This window comes from Coloeus monedula (genome assembly GCF_965178545.1).
Source record: "Coloeus monedula genome assembly, chromosome: 26".
NCBI classification, from domain to species: Eukaryota; Metazoa; Chordata; class Aves; order Passeriformes; family Corvidae; genus Coloeus; species Coloeus monedula.
In genome coordinates, this window is record NC_138806.1 from 6,744,911 (window position 1) to 6,766,532 (window position 21,622).

Genomic DNA, 21,622 nt, shown 5'->3' on the forward strand with positions numbered 1-21,622 from the left:
CTTCTCCAACCCCACTAACCAAAACCACACGATTTGAACACAAGGAACACTGTGAGGGGGAGCTTTTACTTGCCATGGGTTAAGGCAGCAGCACTAGAATCACAGAGCCATTCAGGCTGGGGAGGACCAACCACTGACCTAACACAGCCAAAACCTCATACCAACTGATGCTGCAAGTTGCATCTGTTCCATGTCCCCAGACCCACCCATCTCACCTTATAAAACATATCTCCTTCCTCCATCAGCTTGCTCAACAGGATGATCATGATGTCTGGTTTGGAGGTTGCCATTGCCCATGTTGCTGGACCTGTAGTGTACAGGATGCATGATGGGTAAAGAACTCATACAATGCAAGGGTGGTAGGAAGCTGGGTGGAAAAAAATACCCTGGGGTGGGAATTTCTGCTGGAGAGAACAACTTGGCAAGGTCAAAGGGCAGAGTGCTCCAAAGGATCGAGCTGACAATTCCTCTGGCACCTAAATTAACGTCATCCCCATTGCAGTGGTTTTCCTTTGCAGTCATTAAGGCTAATCCCAATGGTCTGGGAAAGGATGGAGCCATTTCCACAAGAGGGCAGTGCTGAATGTGGAACAGGCTGAGATGGGGGAAACAAACTGTATTTAAAGGAAAAATCAGAGTGGTTATATAAAAACATTTCTGAATTCAAATCTATGGAAGTGTACTAGGAAATCTGCAGTTTGACTGTTGATAGGTGGTTTGTGGTTAAGTGCTTTGTGATTTCCAGCTTCACAAGATGTGAAAGACTAGAGTAGAAAATCCATTCAGGCAGAAAAAAATGACAAAGGCAAGGTCGTGTCTAAGTGCTGCTGGTGCTGAAGGCGTCGTTGGGCTGGGGACGCTCTGGCTCTGCACAGGGGCCACCCTGCAGAGCCAGCTCGTATCTCAAGGAGTAATACTGGGAGGGAAGGGGTGGCAAAAATTTGAGGACAACTCATTAGTGTGGGTGAGAATAAGTCAACAATATTCTATAAGTAGATTCAGTACGTTTTGGGGGAAGGAGGTTAGTTTTTGAGTTCAAGTTATTCTCTGCAACAGTCATTAAAAAAATTATTTGAAGGTGAGGTAAATTAAAAGATTAGAGGTGTTGGGGACGCATGCAGGCTAAATCAAACAGGAGAAAGCAAGGCTGACAAAGCTATCAGATCGAAGCTGATGCTGACAGCAATGAGATATACCTCGTGGGCGACTCGGTAACGTCTGACAACCTTCAAAGAAAGGAGAAAACAAAAAGTTGTAGGAGAGAGGGGGAAAAAAATGGATGAAGGTGAAAAAAAAAAAGAAAGGAAAAAAGCAGCTGTGAGAGGCAGGCAGTGAGGAAGCCAATGCACCAGCAAAATCCCCTTTCACAGGAAAACGTAACGTGAGCAGCTGTGTGGTGCAGTGCAGGTACACTGAGGTCTGGAAGCATACACAGAGCAAGTGAACGCAGCAGCTCACAGCAAGGCATGGACAGAGTACACTTGGCAACTCAGACTAGTAAAGATAGAAAAAGCATTACCAGAGGAAAGACCTTGCCAAAGAAACAGTTGTTTATTGATTAACTTTTGCTAAGTAATAAGACAGGAAAAAAAATAAACTCCCCATTTTACTAAAGAGAACCAAGTAGTCCTGACTCGCCATCTGCTTTCAGAGTGTGAAGCAGCGGCTGGGACTGAGGCTGCCCCTGGGTTATACTTGTATTTTTTAAGGTGCCAGCCCCACTGTTTGAGTCCTGCCTGAGCGCAGAGCTGATGGCAGTGTTCCCCTGTCCCTACCTATCTTTGCTCCTTTCTTCAGGAGGGTGACAACAACCGAGGTGTTGCGGCAGCCCACTGCTCTGTCGAGGGGCCGCATCCCACTGTAGTCAACGTGCTCGATCATGGCCCCATGGTCCACCAGGAACTGAACCTGCAATGAGAAGCCCAATAGTAGGTTTTGACTGGATATGAGGAAGAAATCCTTCCCTACAGTGGTGGAGAATCCCTGACACAGGTTGCCCAGAAAAGTTGTGGCTGTCCCATCCATTGAAGTGTTCAAGGCCAGGCTGGACAGGGCTTGGAGCAACCTGGGATAGTGGAAGGTGTCCTTGCCCGTGGCACGGGGTGGAGTGAGATGGTCCTTAAGTTCCCTTCCAACTCAAACTATTCTGGGATTCTCTGATCAGCTTCTGTGGAAGCACCTTCCCATATGGAGGGCCAGGACTCCATGTGTTTATTGCTACATCAAGCTGAACTGTATGATTTTATGGCTTTTACACCAACTGCCCATTTCCTCTGGGCGTATCACAGGCCACTCACCACCTCAGCATCGCCGTAGAACGCTGCCAGGTCCAGTGGCGTGCGGCCGTTCTTGTCCGCGTGGTCCGTGGCAGCTCCGCTCTCCACCAGGGAACGCACCACGGGCAGGTGGCCCTTCAGGCAGGCCCAGCTGAGGGATGTCAAACCCTCTTTGTCCATCAGAGAAATAGAGGCACCTGAAAGAACAAGCAGCAGTTCACAGCTCTCCGTTGTTTAGCACTGTTTACCACAAACCCTCTGCTCAGCAAGGACGCTTGTTTTCAGAGAGCTCTGTACACAACTATTAATTCCTTTATTAACATCTCTCCCACCACCGATCCCACCCTCGTTGCAACTTCAAATACACTGATGGGAACTGTGGCAAACGAGTTGATTCACACCAAGCTGCAAACCTTTTCACGCCTACCTCTGCGAGCTTTCCTGGCAAACATCTGAGCAGCACAGTGGATCTGACTTCCCCCATCTGAGACATCATCTTTTTAACTGCTTTTTTTTTTTTAATCCAGCCCCATTCCAGCCTGTGTGAGTCAGAGATGAAGACCATTTTGCTGTTTCAGCAGGTCACCATGGGAATTAAGTCAATTCAGCTCAGTTCTCCTAAAAAAGCACATATTTTTCCCTTCTTCACTCCCCTCCCCTTTACCCAAAAGTACACCATTTCCAGCAGTATTTCTCCCTGAACTCTACCCAATATAAATACAACATTGTGGGATACACTACTGCCAACTGCAAGCCAAGGAGAGGGGGACTTGATGTTTTCTTGGATGAGGAAATGGCGCTGCTATACCAGTGGGTCAGTATTGCTCCACACGGCATATGGATACAGCTATGAGAGCTGAACAGCAGCTTTAAGTGAACACTCCTCTTCATGGCGTGAAGACAACTCCTGTTGCCATGGCACAGCCAGGTCTCTGGCTCCAGAGCGTGCAGAGATGATCTGTATCAGCTCTGCTCCTCCGAGGAGCTGCAGCTACCTGTGGGATGCTTCTGCCAGCAGCTGGGATGAATTGCTGCTGCAGTGCTTTTCTCCTGGAGGCAAACTCTAAACCTCCCGGCATGAGACTCCCTGCCTCTAGAATGTTCAGCAAGTGGGGGAGTGATGTGAATTTCCTGAACATTCCTGTTCATCCCAGCTGACATATCCCTGGCCGGCACAGGTTGTCCAGCTGAGAGCAGACTAAGAGGTCTCCCTGCTGGCACAACCTGTTTGTGGAGGAGCACAGCACGGGGATGTTTGCTCCAGGTGTGTTCAGGAACCTCCGTCCAGAGCTCTCAACACAGCGTGGAGTGTCAGTGGGGGAGGTGGCAAACAGCGTCTGGGGCAATCAGGAATGCCAAGGTGGGACACAGACTGCAAGATACAGGCTCAAGGGATGACCATGCAGAATCACAGACTGAGTCTGGTTGGAAAAGACCTTTAAGACCATTGAATCCAACTGTTCCCCCAGCACTGCCAAGCCCTCCACTAACCACGTCTCCAAGTGCCACATCTTTAAATCCTTTAAATCCCTCCAGGGAGGGGGACTCCACAACTGCCCTCAGCAGCCTGTGCCAGGGCTGAACAACCCTTTTAGTGAAGAAATTATCCCTCCCCTAAACCTCCCCTACAGCAACTTGAGGCTGTTTCCTCTAGTCCCTTGTTCCCTGAGAGCAGAGCCCAATCCCCCAGCTGCCTGCATCCTCCTGGCAGGGAGTTGTGGAGAGCAGGAAGGTCCCCCCTGAGCCTCCTTTTCTCCAGGCTGAGCCCCCTCAGCTCCCTCAGCCACTTCTTGTGCTCCAGATCCTTCCCCAGCTCTGTTTTCTTCTTTGGACACTCTCCAGCACCTCAACACATTGCCAGCCTTCTCTCACGTTGCCCACACTGCACCCAGGAGCCATTCTGAAGCTCTGGGAAAGCCCCTCCAGATGATCCTGAGTTGACCCAAGCCCAAATTTTGCTCAGGATAAAGCCTCATTTCATTCCTGCTTACTTGAACCAGCTTTGCATTCAAAGCATGAAAGTCTTCTCTTATACTTTCCCTCTGACTCTTCTGGAGCAGGTGAGAAAGTTCCTACAGTAAGAGGGAAGCCTGGAAAGCCATGCCATCACTCAACCTTCCCACTCATTTCCATTCCAGTGGAAGAGACACTCCACACCACAGGGTGACACGGACAGACTCCAGGGTACCCCTGCAGCAGTGCCAGCTGAAGGTCTAAGCAAGCAGACAACAGTAATGCCAAGAGGCTGCTTGAAGGCAGGCTGGGCATAACCTTCATGGGAACACTGAGCTCCAGAGGCAGCTCTGGCTCCCAGTACAGCCTCTGCTTGACTCCAAAGGCATCCTTCATCCTTCAGGGATCTCTGACTTATTTAGCATTGAGGCAGTCAGACAGGAAACAAATGGATGGTTTTAAGGGCAAGTGGCTTAAGGTGATCTCATGGGACTGATCCATCCTGCAGCGGGAAGGATTCCATCTGGGTAAACCCAGTTTGCTTCTGGGAAGGGCTGGGAGAGCCTCTCCTTCCCTAAAAAAACTAACTGCAAGTGTTTCTTATGGAATGACTTGGGTTGAAATGGACTTTAAACACCACCCAGTTCAACTCCCCTGCCATGGGCAGGGACACCTTCCACTACACGAGGTTGCTCCAAGCCCCATCCAACCTGGCCTGGAACATTTCCAGGGATCCAGAGCCAGTCAGAGCTTCTCTGGGCAACCTGTGCCAGGGCCTCACAACTCTAATCATAAAATATTTCTTGCTTCCATCTAGCCTGGTGATTTAATGATCCATCAGGCACAATGAGCCCACTTAAGTCAAAAAGAAAAGATTGACACGTGGAGCACCAAAAAGCTGCAGGGAGTGGCCAGGATGTTGGATGGATTCTGAACAGAGGATGCACCCAAAGCTGCAGTGCCCAGGCAGGGTAACCCCCAAGGGATGATGCTCAAGAAAAACACCAAGGCATTGATTTTTGCAGGAAAATGAGATTCAGAATCAAGCTCCCTCCAAATGGAACGAGCACAAGGAATTATTTTGCTTTGTGTCACACAGATCTGTATAAATATCAGCTTTAGCAGAGCTGCCACCAGGGAAGTTTACTAATTCCCTGTTCACACCCCCATTATTTCTGGGTGTTAAGCCACAGGTAACTCTGAAATTTTGGGTTTCAAATTGATTGATGACCGCAACTTTGCTAATAAAATGTGTTTACAAACGCTGACTGCATGAATCAAGTACAGTCAAATGAGATTTGCTTTGCAACACACTAACTAATGCTTATGGCTTATGATTCACACACTTTGATTTTAATGAAACCTTGAGCAGGATTGTCAAAGCCATTTTAATTAAATGCACCGTGTATCATTGCACTCTGCCCAGGCTTGAGTTAACTTTTCAGGACCACGTGTTACAGTGTATGCAGTGCAATTTATTATGATATTTAGAAGAATGGACCTCTTAAAGTAAAAATTTTCTTATTTTTGACTTTTTGGGCTCTCAAAGAGTGTCCAAAGAAACATTATGTGCATTTGCTGATGATCCCACAGCCCAGATCAGATTATCTTGTATTTTCAACCTCCTCTGAATGAGTTAGTCTCAAGCAGCATGCACAGTTCTCAAGTTTGGGGACAAAAAAACCACCTTATTTTAAGCCTTTAAACACAGATTTATTAGTCAAGCTGAAAAAGGGGCCACATTTAATCTCAAAGATGGAGAGTGTTAATTTGAGATTTAAAAACAACAGAAGACCAGAAAAGAATTAATTGAATTAATTCCTAAAAAGCTCAAACTGATCTTTGTCACACCCCTGTGCAGGTTACAGCACTGAGCAGCAAGGATCCCACTGGCTGTGGCTCAGAACAGACAGATGGGAATGAGAAACTTGTTCTTGTAGATTTTACAGAGAAAAAATGTTCTTAACAACTATTACATAAAATATTCAAGTGTCTCACTCTTTGGCTAAGAGGTCAGACATAGGCAGTTACGAGATGAAGGAAATATCCTTTCCCAAAGAGGGATCTTACCTGGAATAAAAGTATCAAATAACAACAATGCTATTTCTAGGAAAAAAAAATACCCAACCAAACCAACATTGGCTATTCGTCCAAAATAAAAGACAAAGAAGCCTCTAAGGAACAGCAGTAATAAGAACTGATTGTGTTTTCACAGGCAGCAAATTGTTCCAACTCACCTCAAGCAGGTACAGCAAGAATGAGCAAAACTGACCCATGTTCCTGTTGGCTGAGTAACCCTCAGTGAAAGAGAGTCATCACTGAAAGGACTGAGCAGAGGAAGCTGTGGGTACAGAGCAGGCTGATTTATTTTCAGCAAATTCACCAAATCCTTGCCTGTGCTGGGGCCTTACCCTCCTGTTGGTGTTGGTGTCAAAAATGTGGGTAACAATATGAGAGCTAAAAATGGAAGTGTTACCACGTGTCCCCAGCTCTTGCCTGGCTGCCCTTCCGCAGCGATGCCGACGGTTCAATTGCATCTTGTGCTCATTTTTGTCTACAGGGAAAGTTCTCAGAGTGGTTCAAGGGCACATTCTTAAACCACTGCTCAAAGCATCTGTGGTTATTTTATTTGCTAACTCAGATGGGTGGTTTTGAGGCAGAGAGCACCAAGCAGGTAACACAACAGCCAGTCAAGATTAACGCTATGACTATTCCAGCCTCATTGTCCAATGAGCTGGACATGGTGCTCTCCCAGCTGTGGGATTACAATCCACACCCTGACATCACGAACTGCAGCTGAGCTGGAGCTGGTGTGGTGGGATGTGCCATGGCTGGTCCCCAACACCTCCCAACACGTGCTCTAACCTTGTGCAAGCAGAAACTCCACAGTGCCCAGGTGTCCCTCAGATGCAGCCATCATCAGTGGTGTCCGGCCCTGCTTGTCTGCCATGTTCACGTCAGCACCGTGCGTGAGCAGGAGATCCACGATCTGCAACACACCAAGCCAGGACATAGGTTACACATGGCAACCCAGCTAAGAAGATGCCAGAACCAAGGAAGAGCAGAGCAGATCCCACATTCTGAAAACTCTCACCCCTCCAGGCATGGTGCCCTCTGGGATTGCTGATGGATGATTAGGAATTATGAGAAGGAAGAGAGGTATAAGGACAGGAAAAATGTTCTTCTAAGTCCTACGCATCCCATTTGCTTCTCAAATGGTGAGATAACCAGAGCAGCTGTGGCTCCTCCATCCCTGGAAGTGTCCAAGGCCAGGCTAGATGGGGGTTGGAGCAATCTGGGATAGTGGAAGGTATCCCTGCCCACGGCAGGGGGATGGAATTAGGTGGTCTTTTAAGATCTCAAACCCAAACCATTCCATGATTCTATGATAACACAGGACTTAAGCAAAGCTGTCTGTAGCCAGCCAGAACTTGGGGTGATTGAAGCATCAGTATCCCTTCTTTTCGCTCTGATCATTCCCCAGAAGAGCTGGGGCTTGTCTTCTCTATGCGTATTCCAGCAGGACAGAAGGGATGGCCTGACCCAACATCTCTGGCCATCCCAGGGCCCAGGACCCCACTCACCTGCCAGTGGCCCTGTCTGACGGCGCTGAAGAGCGGGACAACGCCCCGGCGGTTGGGCTGTGCCACCGCGGCGCCCTGCTCCAGGAGCAGCCTGCACACCTCCAGCTTCCCGCGCCCTGCGGCCGCCGTCAGAGCTGCACGAGAGAGGAGAGCAGTCAAGGGAAGAGCCACATGCTCAGGGGAGTGTTCTCCTATCCGGAGCTGGGTCATTCTGCTGGATACCAAAGTGACGGGGCCTGAAATGCCAAACCTGTCTCACGGCAGGCAAAATGAACAAAGAAAATGGGCTGGATTGGTACAGTTTCAACTCCTGTCATTTTAGTTACCTCAAAGGTCAACTCTTCCATGAAAAGTTTGCATAATGTCACGGAAAAAGGCTGTTTAGGACAATCAGATTTTATTGTTTTCTGCAAGTCAGTGAAACAGGATGAGAACCATGAGAAGTATAAAATAATCTACAGGCATGTGTGACTGAGGTTCAAGGGGTGTCTGAGGTTCAAATGTGACTGAGGTTAAAAGTGTGACTGAGGTTCAGGTTTGGCTGTAAAGAGATGTGATCATGAATCCATGTTTTCCCTACTGCCAAAGCCATAGGCTGTGAGGCCGAATGTGTCTGAGTAGGGGCACAATATCCAGAGAAAACACAGGTCTTCAGGTACTTGACAAGACCTCCAGCAACTTGTCCTTGCCTCATCTCACCATGACTACAAGGGAGCAAGTGAGGGATCAAGCAGGAGGCACTGACAGATCCCGCCAGCCACTGATGTCAGTCACATTTGTGGCTTTCCTTTGCCCAAATAAGTACAGAGCAGTGTAATCCAGATGGAGGACTTTTATTTTCCATATCCCACTTCACCCTGTAGATCTTTGAAACCAGGGAAACAATTGGAAAGCAAAATAGGATGGATTTGTTCACCTGTTTTCCAAGAACAACACTGTTTCTGGGCTTTGTTTCCAGCCAGGGCTGATCCTACCAGCCAGGGTCTTGGTGCAAACCCAAAAATATCTTTCATTTTCGTGTGCTCATGATACTACAGGTGGGTAGAAGCAACACCTGAGAGCTCTTTCCCTGACAAAATGTGCTCTGATAACTCAGAAGTGTGGTTGAGTTAGAGAACACACATTCAATCTGAAAATAGCTCCAAGTTCAGGACCTGCTGGTGACTTGTTTCAGTATTAATTTTAGACTTTCTGGTTCCTCCCTCTCCCTAACTTTCTGTGCACTTCAGCACAGCTCCACCGGCTCCACGCTCTGCTGCTTCTGGTAGGAGTTGGAGCAGAAGGTGGGAGTCTATTTCTGACTGATGTCGCTTGTTTTTTCTTTGAAGTACATTTCTGTGGGTTGGCTGATTACAAGGTGTTGATGGCTTTCCAATTGCACCACTGTTAATGTTGGGGGATTTAATTAATTCTCAATTCTCTTCCACATTGTGGCTGAATTTTCTTCTCTTGGGGTTGAGAGACACCAAGAGTTAAAAGAAAAATCATTTTGCTGCCACAAGCAGAACATTCTGCAAAATCTATAATCAGATCCATGTGGGTTTTAAACGTAAGCTACAAATATAGAAGGAGGCAGAGGGATGGGCATGCAGGGCTGCTGGGTTCTATTTCTAAACCTGCCTGCACTTGAAATGTTGCAGGTTAATTTGAGGTATTTTACATCAAAATTACTTATGTTTGCAACAATGAAAATATTGTAAATCACTCTAGAGTTTGGTGTTTGTTAGGAAATGTTCTTTGGAGAAAACTTTACTGAAACGATCCATGATTATCTCCACTCTCCCTTGCAGTCCCTTCTGCCTGCACTGACACATCCTTCTGCTGCTCTGTTCCTCAGGGTCCAATCAACTGGTGTGGGTATGTGGCTCCAGCCTGTCCTTTGCAGCTCCAGCTCAAGGGAAGCTCAAAAGCTCCTGTGCTACTGAGCAGCCAGACCTTGCTCCTCCAGGAGGAACTGTGGAGGATGGAAATGGGCTGGTTTGAAGTTCTACTGTCTGCTGGAGAGCTCTCATGGCCCAGCACAACCAAGGTGAGTCCACTGAGCCCAGCCAAGGAGCAGCAACCAGGATCCTGGGCTGGTAAACAGGAATGTTCATTTTGCAGCTTTTCCATGAGGATGTAGTGCCAGAAGAACAACTCACCGTGCAGTAACCAAGTCTTGGCATAAACACCACACAACAGCTGCTGTGTTTCTCAAAACAGCTCTAACAGAGCCTGAGACCGGGTTCAGGTGTGGATGTGCCCATCTCCGTCAGCAAGCAACGTCAAGCCATGGCCTCCTACACCAGGGATCTGCAACAGCATATTCTGCTTCTGCTGCTGTGTTTTCTTGTGGAAAAAACAACTTTATCTGGAGAAGGAATCATTAAATTGCTCCTATCCAGCACATGTATCTGTTTCACAGCCTGGCAGCAAGACAAACAGCTTGCCGGAGATGTTTTTTGCACCTCCAGCTCTGATGGAGATAGCATAAGTGACTCAGAGACTTTTCTGCTGGGTTTTGATATTAGTTTTGTCCCAGGGGGAAATACTCCATCTGGAGTTGGCTATAGTGTGCTGTCAGCAGTTCCTAAACTTATGATGTCACTTGGCACTGCCATTTGGATGACATCAGGCTGATATCATCGAGCCAGGCACTCGACTCTGCTCTGTGGAAGATGAGACATGAGTAACAAGTATCAAAACCCATACAAGCCAGGATTCAGATTTTTAGAGCAGATTGCTATTTTTAGGTGGAAACCTGCATTTCTCTCCAAATTTATTTAAACTCTCTATTTACTTTTGGGAAAATAATACAATTATGTGAAAGAGAGTCTTGAGTTCCATATGAAGTTACACACTTGTTTCATGTAGACAAAAGGCTGCTCAGTGTGGTGGCTGGCTCATTTTGGCTCATTTTCCCATCTTACCTACTACCAATTTTAATGGTGTAAGTGGATATTCCTTTGACATGGCTCCCTAATTGTGTGTGATTTGTCACACAATTCCCAGCTGTCCCAGTTACTCAGAAACCCCTCTCTGACAGAGAAACTCTCAGATACCCAGTTAGTCCATCTTTTGGGATTTTTGGAGGCAGAGGTGTGGGACAACAGAGATGGAAACAGGCAGGTTGGGAATGTCAGAGCTACCCAGGACATGACAGGACGGGACGGGAAGGGAAGGGATATCTGTAGTGCCTGATGCTGTCCATGAGGTTGCTTTGCAGGGAGACATCTCAGTGGCTTTTGATCACACTCTGAAGGGATTGATCACTGTTTTATTTTACAAGACAGTCCTTGTGACCCAAACACCAGAGACCCTTTTGGAAAATCCATTTGAGGACCGGCCACAGTGACTCACACTGTGAGTCACTGGTACAAAGCTGCTGTCCCATCACCAGTGCTCAGTCATTTCACTGGGCTAATTCCACAGCCAGTTTCTTTTTTCTCCCATGACACCCCAGGGACACTTTGAAATTGCTTATTTATTGTTGCCTCTATTTTGTCTAATAATGGCCCGATGCCCTTGCTGCTGTTACATTCCCATGGGTGCAGAACTGGCTCTTTCCCCAGTGCCCTGCGAGTGGCCCAGAGCAGTGCAGCCAGGCTCCTTCCCAGGATACCTCATCCCTCAAGCTTTGTCCTTTAGAGCTCAGGACAATGCCCTCTGATAGACTCCATTCATCACATGGCTCTCATAAGGCCACACTTTCAAAGATACAGGTACAAATGAGCACAAAATACAACCCTGTTCCCCCCCCCGCCTCCTCCAAATCAGAAACAACCTGAGCAAAGGCTGAGCCACACCCCAGCCAGCCCTCGTCCCCTTGGATCGTGTCATTTCTAAGCAAAGCTGACAGAATCACAATCCATGCTCCATTCCCCAGACAGGAACATTACCTGGGTGTATTAACCTGACAGGAACATCACCAATGATGCAAATGGATAAGTGAGTTGAGTACAAATGGCAAAAGATAATATTTATGAGGTTGTTGCAGTTAAAAGCTAACAACTCCAAGTTGAAATGTCTCAAAAAAGAGAGATTTTAGTGGATTTAAAGGGGTGGATTTAAAGCTGTCCTTTTTTTTCCTGTGAGAAGTTAGGAAAGAATGGATTCTGTGTTGTACCTATCAATGCAGAAATGCAATACTGCACAAAAGAATATTTTTTTAACTACCTTTGCTTAAATAATGAGGAGTTTTCAGAAAATCAATGGATACTTTAACAATCACAGTGCTGCATGTAATGGGGAGGTGGAGAGAGAAACAAGGAGATGCTTTGGATAAATATGCCCAATATCAAGAGAGAAACCACAGAATTGCACGTCCATCTCATGTTTCAGAGAAATCAGTGACTGGTCAGAATGCCCCATGTCTCATGCTCCTGAGAAGAGCCAGGAGCTGCAGAAGCTCAGGATTTTCAAAACCTAAACTTCTCTGATTTACTTAAGCTGAATGCAAGCCTCATGCTGACACCTGTAAATCACCTGGAATCAAAACAGAGGAACTGATCCCTCATCAGAACAATGCCAGGGATCAGGGATGCACCAGGGGACTGAGAGGCCATGAATACAAACACAAACATGCACAAAGAAGCTGCAACTTCTACAGAAATCACCTGTCTCTCCCCAAAGGCTGTCAAAGCTGTTGATCTGTGCTCTCTCCACCTCTTCTTCATCTTTTTCTGGAAGATCGAGCAGGTAGGAGACGATCTAAAACAAAACGATGTGTCAGATCATGAACTTGAATGTGTTACACAGGAACTGCTGACACCGTCACACGAGCTGCTCGGAATACACAGAAGGAAGGGAACAGTCTCTGCCTGGCACCCTGAGATCAAGGATATATTCTTCCTGAGATTAATCACTGAACCTGCTGCCCTGTACAAGCAAAAAACCCCAACCAAATGTCTTGATATGACAGCACGTGATGAGACTTGGCAGGGTCAGTTCCCTGTGGGACTGCGTCTGCTCTGTTGGAGACGACCTGGTGTGTGCAGCGGATGCATCTCCTGGAGGAGGTGAGGCTGAGAGGAGGTATTTGGTAGGAAAGAAACCCATTCTCAAGGAAAGCAGAAGGAACAGGGGCTGCCATTGGTCGCTGGGGCTCTGCGGAGGGGACTAGTGGCAGTGGTGGGCTTGGCACTGGGTTGGACTCAATGACCTTATAGGTCTTTTCCAACCTAAATTATTCTATACATAATTTTCCCCATCAGAAATCTTTGTCAGGATGGCAGGAGGAAGCTCTCCCCGACACACAGTCCAAAGTTACGTGTTCTCACACTCCCCATCCACGCTGGAGGAGTGGTGTAGGCAATGTGCTGTTCATCCACCTTATTACCCCTGCTTAAAAGTTTATTCCATAAGTTTATTCTGACAACTTAAAGGCTTGTTATGTTTCCTCTCCTGGACACCTGCCCAGACCACAGGGTTTGCCAAGGGATCGGTGAACACTGGGATGGAATGGGGAGGAAGAGCAGGACAGAAGTACTCTGGACTCCACCTCCAGATGCTCTTTGTGAGTGGGCAGGAAAGGCTCGACCCTTGGTTACCCTCCCCACAGAAGCAGGGTAGGCCCTACCTCGGTGTAGCCCATGCTGGCAGCGGCGATCAGGGCCTGCTGGATTGCGTGGCTCTTCTTGAACACTCCCTGCTGCTGCCCAGCCATGCTCCAGTCACACTGGATCAAGAACTTCACCACCTCCAAGTGTCCCCTGAGAGCGGCGTGGACCAGGGCGCACTGTCCATTTTTGTCCAAATGATCCACCTCGAAAAGAGATGACAAAATACAGTTAAACCAAATCATGCGCAAAACATCTTTGCCTCTTCAGAGTTTCCAATCCCAATTTCAAAATAATGCCACATGTGCAAAACGCACATTTTTCTAGTAAACGATCACTTCCATGACCAGAAAACAAACATTTCCAAAGCAATGTCCCAGGCTCCGGCACCATCTTGGCCACAAATGTTTGCTTTGGGGAAGCTATCATTATTTTTTTTAGGTTTCTTCAGTTTTCTTCAGACTAAAAGACTACAAAAGTATTTTTTCCTTTGTGTCCTGAAGTGCAGCATTCAAATTTTCTTGTGCGTTGAAATCACACTGGTATCATCTCCTTCAGCCAAATCTACAAAAGGAAAACCAGCTTGTTGTCCAGGTATCAGTTCTTTTGAGAGTCCCAGAAGTGCCTCAGCCTGCAGTCAGACACCGTAACGTGAACTCAGTGCAGGCACAGTCCATAGAAAATAGAGACAGTGCTTGACAGCTCTGGAGGAACTTATTTGGTTGTATTTTGGGGCACGGTTTCCACTTGATGCCTGAACACATCAGGTAGGATTTCTAGATGCTATCCCAGTAACAGGAACTTGAAGAACACAAGAAAGGCAGGTCAATTATCATTGTCCTGCTGGTTAACCCCTTCTGTGCTCTGCAATGTACTATTTGCCATAAAAATAATAAATAATTATCATATAACGTATTTTACTAATATTAATTCATAGAATCACAGAATGGTCTGGGTTGGAAGGAACCTTAAACACCAGCTCATTCCACTCCACTGCCATGGGCAGGGACACCTCCCACTGTCCCAGGTTGCTCCAAGTTCCATCCAACCTGGCCTTGGACACTTCCAGGGATGGGGCAACCCCAGCTTCTCTAGGTGACCCATGCCAGGGCCTGACCACTAAATTACAGTAGTATAACACATATGAGAAATATTTCATATATTGTAACACATTCACATTAATAATATGTCAATATTTCTCCTTTCTCAACTACTGCAGTAATCAATATTGCAGTTTTCTGCCAATATCTCAGTCTTCAAACTACACCGAGCTGTGTTTTGGGGTATTTCCTCAGTACTGTTAGGGATATTCAAGGAAAACTATGAGTGGCAGGACTTCTGTCACTAAACTCTCTCAAAATATCCAACAAAAGCAAAATTCCTTTTTTCCTTCATACTGTTCTCACATTATTACAGACAACACAACCCAGCAAGATCTAAACAGTCCCTCATTCATCCTGACATCCATACCAAAACTACACAAACCCATATTTTGCCTTTTGAACTGAAATTAAACATACATAGAAACCACAAATTGTTTCCAGGAGGCTCCACTTCAAAAATCAGCACAATTTTCTTCTTCAACAAAGTATTTCAACTTGTCTTATTATATACAATTAAAACTCTGAACACTCATCACAAAGCTAAACAAAGGGGATTTTTCTAGGACAAGTTGATGGAAATTTTTGGAAAATGTGTCTTGGGGAGATATTTAAAGAATGTTTTGTGCTGGAAAAGCAGTGTTGCCATTTTAACCTTGTGAGGTTCAAGGATTTCTCCAGAAATCTTGTGCAGGTCACCAGTGCAGCGTCACTAGGCAGCTCCTACCTCAGACCTGAATTCCAGACACCAATTACTGCCTCTCAGGAGCTGGTGTCAGTGTAGGACTTTTAAACCCACTGTGTTTTAGCAGAAAAAACAACACCAAAAGCAGCCTCCTGGCTTCATCTGCTGGAGGATGCTCCCTAGCCAGTGTTCCATGTCCTGCCTGCAGCTCCTACCCAGCCTTGAACAGATGTGGAACAGTTTAGATCAGCTTTTGAGCAATGTGGCTACTTCACCTTGGCCCGTTTCTTGCACAGCAGCACCACAATGCTCAGGAACCCAGCGGCGGCCGCGTAGCCCAGCGGGGTCAGGCCACTCTCCGAAGCAGCATCAACGTTGGCCCCAAACTCCAACAGCAAAGCCACCATCTCCGCGTATCCCAGGTGAGATTGGACACACAGGATGGGGGCATTGTTCAGAACTTCCGTCCGGTAATTCACGTTTGCACCTCCTAAAATCAGCAACCGACTGACCTGCGCAGGGAAGGAGAGCTGTTAGCTGAGCTTTATGAGAGACAGGAGTTTATCATAAGGGCAACACTGAAACATAAACCAGGGCCCTGGGCACATCTCCAAACAAACAGCAAAGGACATAAAATGCTGAGTAAAAACATTTGCCCAATAGATGGTCCCATTTTAAGTAGATGGAGCAGTTTAATCATTCCACAAGTGGCTAGGAAGTGGTCTGAAGGGTGCAGCCACCCTCTGTTTCGGAGCAAAGACACTCCAGCCCCACTGCAGCAGCTGGGGACATGGCAGGCATGGGGAATCAAAACACACAGCTGTAGAGAGCTGTACTCAGCATCCTTCCCATGGGATCCCTCTCTAGGGCTGGTTTGGCTGCCCCACTGCGTGGCTCCCTCTGCACTCGGCACCTGTGGAAAAGGCTCTGCCTGATGCTGGAGAGTGACAAGGAAGGGACATGGGGACAGACACTGAGCCCATCTTGCCTGGGTGGGAAGGACCTGGGACAAACATCCTTCCATGTCAGAAAACAATTCCAAACCTGTATCTCTGTCTGAAATCCTTTCTGCTGTAGAGATGGGCTCACTTAAGTCAACACATTCATATTACCACTGTAAAAGAAGTGCCTGAACCAGCACATGAGCACATGCTGTTGGATTTGCTGTTACCTCAGAGTTCATGCCTATCTAAGCCAGAGCCCTTTACATGAGCTGTCAAGTTCCAACATCAGTTGTCGCATTCCACATCTTCGGGAAGGAAAAATCCCATTTTGCACAGGCACAAACTCACTGTTTGCTCATTGCAAGGAAAAGGAGATCCCTGGTCAAAGTAGCAGAGTTGAGGGACCACCCCAAATGATAAAAAAATCTCAAGTGGACTGAAGGCCTCTCCTCAGCTCAGGATAAACACCCAGCAAACTGCTCAGGCTGCCCAGGACACTGGACATGGCTCCAGTGAATACTCTGCATGGTCACTGCCCATTGCTGGAGCTTCTTGTGTGAGTTCTGAAGCCCCCAGTTCTCGTCCCCCTCCTCCAGTACCTTTATGTTCGGGGTGTAGAGATTTCTCAGAGATGCCAAAGCCATTGAAAGACCTTCAGTACTGTAGGAGATCCAAAGGCCTTGCAGGATAGAGGAAGATACCCCAACTTTTTTACTCAGACCCTGAAAAAGAGAAAGTAACTTAGATCCAAGCTCACAAATCTGCTCAGTTACACTGGGCAAATCATCCTGGGTCTCTGGACTTCAAAGGAGTTTCAGGACAATAATGACTACACCCAAGATAATGTGACAATTTGCCATATCTGACCTTCACAATCAACTAATAAGCTTGCAGAAAATTACTTGTAAAGGTAGTAGCCATCTCCAAGGCCTAGGAAAGGCAGGATTAAACTCTGAGCAACCAGATCCATTCAACACCCTCACAAAATGTCACGTTAAGGAGCACAGATTGCTACTTCTTTTCTTTTTTAATAAAGTACACAGTATCTGCTCACAATAAGATAAATTCAGGAACTTTCAAGGACAGCCAGGAGCAGCATGTCCTGGTCTCTTGTACCAGACTGTCTCCAGCCTTTCTAGCTGGTGTCCGTGATCACGTTATACATAATATACAGAATGTCTGACGTATTTTCCATCATCACTAACTGGCAGACCACAGTTAAGCAGGTTTCTCCCAGTGAACAGCTGGATGGAAGAGCAGAGGGCTGCGAAGGCCACTCCAGCAGGAGCCGTGCCGTGAGTATGCCCTGCCTGCTGCAGTTCTGCTGCTGGTTTCCCATGAAAGCCTGCTGGTTCCATGGAAACTGCACAGGCGTCTTGAATTCTGTTTTGATAAGAAAACCCTGATTTCCACTTCCTTGCATGCCGGATGGTCATTTCCATCCCCGCAAAACAGCAGGATCCGGTTCCGGTTTGTGTGACTGCGACTGGGATGGTGATGGTGGGACAAAACCAGCAGCACAAGGTGGGATTTGTTTCCCCTGAAGGAAGATGGGCAGGAATCACCATCCCAACCCACTGCTGGACTCGGCTGCAACCTCTAATTCCTCTGTATGAAAGATAATCTGCAGCATCGCCCTAGCCATCAACAGATTTATCACTTGAAATGGTTTTATCACCAAAAGAAGCAATAGATTTGACAAGCTCTTATAAATAACAGCTCCATGTGCTTGTTTCCTTAAAATTCAGAGAGCTAAACCAAGAAAAATATCTGCTTGTGTTGAGGGAGAAAGAGCTCAAGAATTCAAGCCACTGTTAAATGCTGCCTTTGAAATGACACAACGCAGGACATTAGAGGTCAATATTAAATTTCATAAACTCAGGATGATGAAATTGGGAAAGGGAAAGCAATTTATAAACAAAATAATTTAAAAATAGTTATACTACTATCAAGCCCATAAATAAGGTGCCTGAATCACCATCAGGACCAAGGAAAATGGTAGATATTTTGAAAATGGCCCTCTGAAGATAATCACAGATGCCATAAAAATCTTAACTGTTGCATTAGAATATATATATACACTTAGATATTAGTGCAAGACAAAAAAGGTGACATTTATCCTTTAAAGAAAAAAATACATTCAACACCATAATCATTCAGCTGCTGAAAAAAGCCTGCCCTATTTCTCATTTTACAGCTTGCATCTTCCTTTTCTAATTCCCTCTTCAGAACTGTGGAGCAGAGTGAATCCTTCAGCAAAAACAAATCCCAGCTTGATACAACATCAAACAAAAATATCATCAGTGGCTCCTACTTCATTGGGATCATTCAACATGAGACCAGGGTATGGCCTGACCATTTAAAAAATTTTGCCAACTCCCACAACCCCAGTATTCAAACAGTTGGCTTCTCCTGTCCTGTCATGTATGCAGCTGTCAGCATCCTTAATTTTTACCTTATCACTTCCTCTGCTATTTGGCCATCGGCACTTCATAGAATCCCAGAATTCCAGACTGGTTTGGGTTAGAAGGAGCCTTACAGCCCATCCCATTCCACCCCCCTGCCATGGGCAGTGACACCTTCCACTAGACCAGTTTGCTCCAAGCATCACCCACTTCTGTATTACTGACATTTCAACTAATTTAAGATGAAATTACAGCCTTCTCTTTGGCTGATTTGCAAAACATACGCCAGCCTGAAGTTTGGGTCCTCTTGTATCACAACCGCACCTTTCTCTTGGTGCCCTTTTATTCCATGCCAGGCTTTTCAAGTTGGCTTTCCATGTGCTCCTGTTAAGACTGGTAACCTATTCAAAAAACTGAAACATTTGTACTTTTGCTTTTTTTCCCCCCTGAACTGTTTGAGGATGTTTGTGTTTAGAAGAGAAAGCAAAACCATCAGACCTCAGCCAGCAAGTGAAGATGGGAATGTGAAAGTGTCTTCCCACCACATGTCAGGTCAGCACTTTGTGTCTGTGCATCACTTACTTTTTTTACACCTGGAAATTCCAAGTGTTCCATCATCACCTTGCTAAGGTACCGGTGGATTCAAACTAAGAAGGACTGGGGAAGGATAAATAAATTTTCTGAGATGTTTTATCAAAGTCTACCTCTATACCCAGTACTCCCTGTCTGGACAAAATGCTTTAGCTCTGTTCTAATATTCTCCTGGCTTCCTGATGAGTACATAAAATGGAATTATAATGGCACCGGGCCTCCATAAATACTTTCAAAATTAGGATCTTTGTGTCTACAGAAAGATCTTTGTGTCTGCTGCTGTAACATGGCAACTTGAGGAAAAACACCCTGAACTGATGACCTGACACGCTCCCTACTTGGCAGAAAACCCATGACCACACTGGTAATGGCTTCAGCAAAAGATCAGCCAGAATGAAAAGCCTGAATGGGAACAATGCTTGTTCAGAAACAAATACAGTCGGTAACAACTGGCAAAGAGGCTATGCATATACCCTTGGAAATATTTTCTTTAAAGAATGCTCAAGCTCTTAAACATGGTCTGCAATACTCCAGCCTAGTGCCTCCTTCAGAAACTAATGCAGCTCGTTTCACTGAGTAAAGACTCACAAATCCTCAGTAAACACTTGTTAAAATAAAGAAAAAAAATCTATTCAAGGAAAAGCAAAAGACTAAGTTACAGTTTCTCATCCAGCTAATTCAAACCCTTTCAAAACTTTGTAGTACTCCTAAACAACATTCTGCTATGCTTATCAGTCACTGTGACACTGATCTTCCTGCAGTGTTGGATTCTGCTGAGTGATGAAGAACAGAAGGCTGGACTGACATTTGTCATATACTACCTGTCATTTTCTACCATTCTATATATTGCTCAATTAAACCTGGAATCTATGGGAAACTTGTCCACTTAATGAAAATTGTCATTTGCTCAGAGTCTTCATCCCTGTTATCGGTTTCCACCACGGACGTGTGAAATGCAGAAGGTTTGCAACCAAATCCAGATATAAATGGCAGCTGAACAGTAAACTCAGGGCTGAATTTGGCTTTGGGAATGTAACTGAAAATGTGAAATTGATACCCTGAGGGGTAATGCACCAATCTGGGGTTCTTCCCTTTGGCTCCAGCCATTGCCTTCCCAAACAAGCAGACTTTGCTGCTACACCTGATGGTGAATCTGGCACAGGGAATACAATAAATAAATCCAACAGGACTGACACAAAGCAGAAATCAACTGTTTGCTCTAGGAAGAGAAACTGGAGTGCCGACGCTCTTAAGTCTATAAAATCATACAGTGACCAGATGAAAATACAGCCTTGTTTTTCCTAGGGTCAAGCACCCACGGGTCCTAACAGTTGTAAGAAATTCTGTATTTCCTGTGACCTTACAAATCCACCCTCTCATTCCCACCTTCTGGTACCTGGGCCAGCAGGAAGAATGATACTTTGTTTATGGGTCATATTGATACTCGCATCCAAGTGTGCCTTCCAATTGCCCAAGTCTTAAATGTCTGTGTGAAGAGTAAGATGGACCAATCAGCCAATCTCAACAACCATCAAATTTTCTCTTTACAACCTCAATTTTGCATTGGATTCTTCAAAACGGCTCCTTTTAAGAGATTGCCTTTTTTCTAGATGCTGCTACAAGAACTTATCTTTCAGGGGAAGAAGCATCTTGTGGTAGAAGAGCAATTTTAGGTAAGGAGGCTATCCGCTGAATTTACAGTCTGAAGGAGGGTTTAATTTTAAGGATTTCTTAGATACCATTTTCTAAAGCTCACTTCTACATGCTTCAGCAGCCTCAAGCAATCACACTTCTTACACCAACCCCACAACAAGATGAGACTGAGTGCTGCCAGTGCTGGGGATGAGGTTGGCATAAACCTTCATTTGAATTTTTGTTACCTTAAAAATATGTGCTTTGAGAATGTGATGTCCCAGTTCAATAGTTTGCTGTCGATTTAATTTTCCTTCTTGTCGGGAAAACCAGAAGGCAAGTAGTGTGTGGCCACTCCTAAAATCAGAAGAAAAAGTATGTTAGTATTTCTGATTACACCAAAGAAACAACTTTTGAGGACAGTTTTTGCTTCTGCTAATCCTTCAACCACATCCAGCTTTGGGAAACAGAGCTGGCTGAATTCTCACTTGTAAACCAACAACTAATTGTGCCCTTTATTATTGGTGATCCCTGACAGCTCAACCCCCCCCCCCCCAGACATCAGCAGACAGCAAAAAAAGCCCAAATATATTTTCTATGAGCAGATGTAAATTTAGAAACACCACAGGTACAATGTCATGAAAGCTGAAGTGTTACTTTTATAGTCATTTCGCAGAGGAGAACCACATTTGCAAAGCACGTAACCAAATTGAATATAAAATAAAAAACGCCATATTTAAAATATCCACACTTTGAATAAAAAGTCCTTTAAATGACAACTGCACTCTCTACCCTGTGGACAGTCCTGTGGAGTGAAACAACTTTATTTCTTTGTAAAACTCCTTTCTAAACACAACCTCCAGCTTTTCCAGTAATAAAGATGCTTCTGGCAATGCCCTACTAGGTTGACAACCA

At 45.7% G+C, this 21,622-nt stretch overlaps 1 protein-coding gene across 1 annotated transcript in view; it reads right to left on the reverse strand.

Annotated features, from left to right (window-relative positions):
- TANC2 (tetratricopeptide repeat, ankyrin repeat and coiled-coil containing 2) overlaps nt 1-21,622 on the reverse strand; it is a 195,783-nt gene that overhangs the window by 12,948 nt on the left and 161,213 nt on the right. The window contains exons 16-26 of the mRNA XM_082297163.1: nt 20,956-21,064; nt 16,679-16,801; nt 15,411-15,647; nt 13,371-13,556; nt 12,409-12,502; nt 7,814-7,947; nt 7,095-7,218; nt 2,298-2,473; nt 1,776-1,908; nt 1,197-1,226; nt 216-307 (exon numbers count right to left, since the gene is read on the reverse strand). Of these exons, the coding sequence (XP_082153289.1) occupies nt 216-307; nt 1,197-1,226; nt 1,776-1,908; nt 2,298-2,473; nt 7,095-7,218; nt 7,814-7,947; nt 12,409-12,502; nt 13,371-13,556; nt 15,411-15,647; nt 16,679-16,801; nt 20,956-21,064 (1,438 nt within the window). The remainder of the gene's footprint in view (nt 1-215; nt 308-1,196; nt 1,227-1,775; nt 1,909-2,297; nt 2,474-7,094; nt 7,219-7,813; nt 7,948-12,408; nt 12,503-13,370; nt 13,557-15,410; nt 15,648-16,678; nt 16,802-20,955; nt 21,065-21,622) is intronic.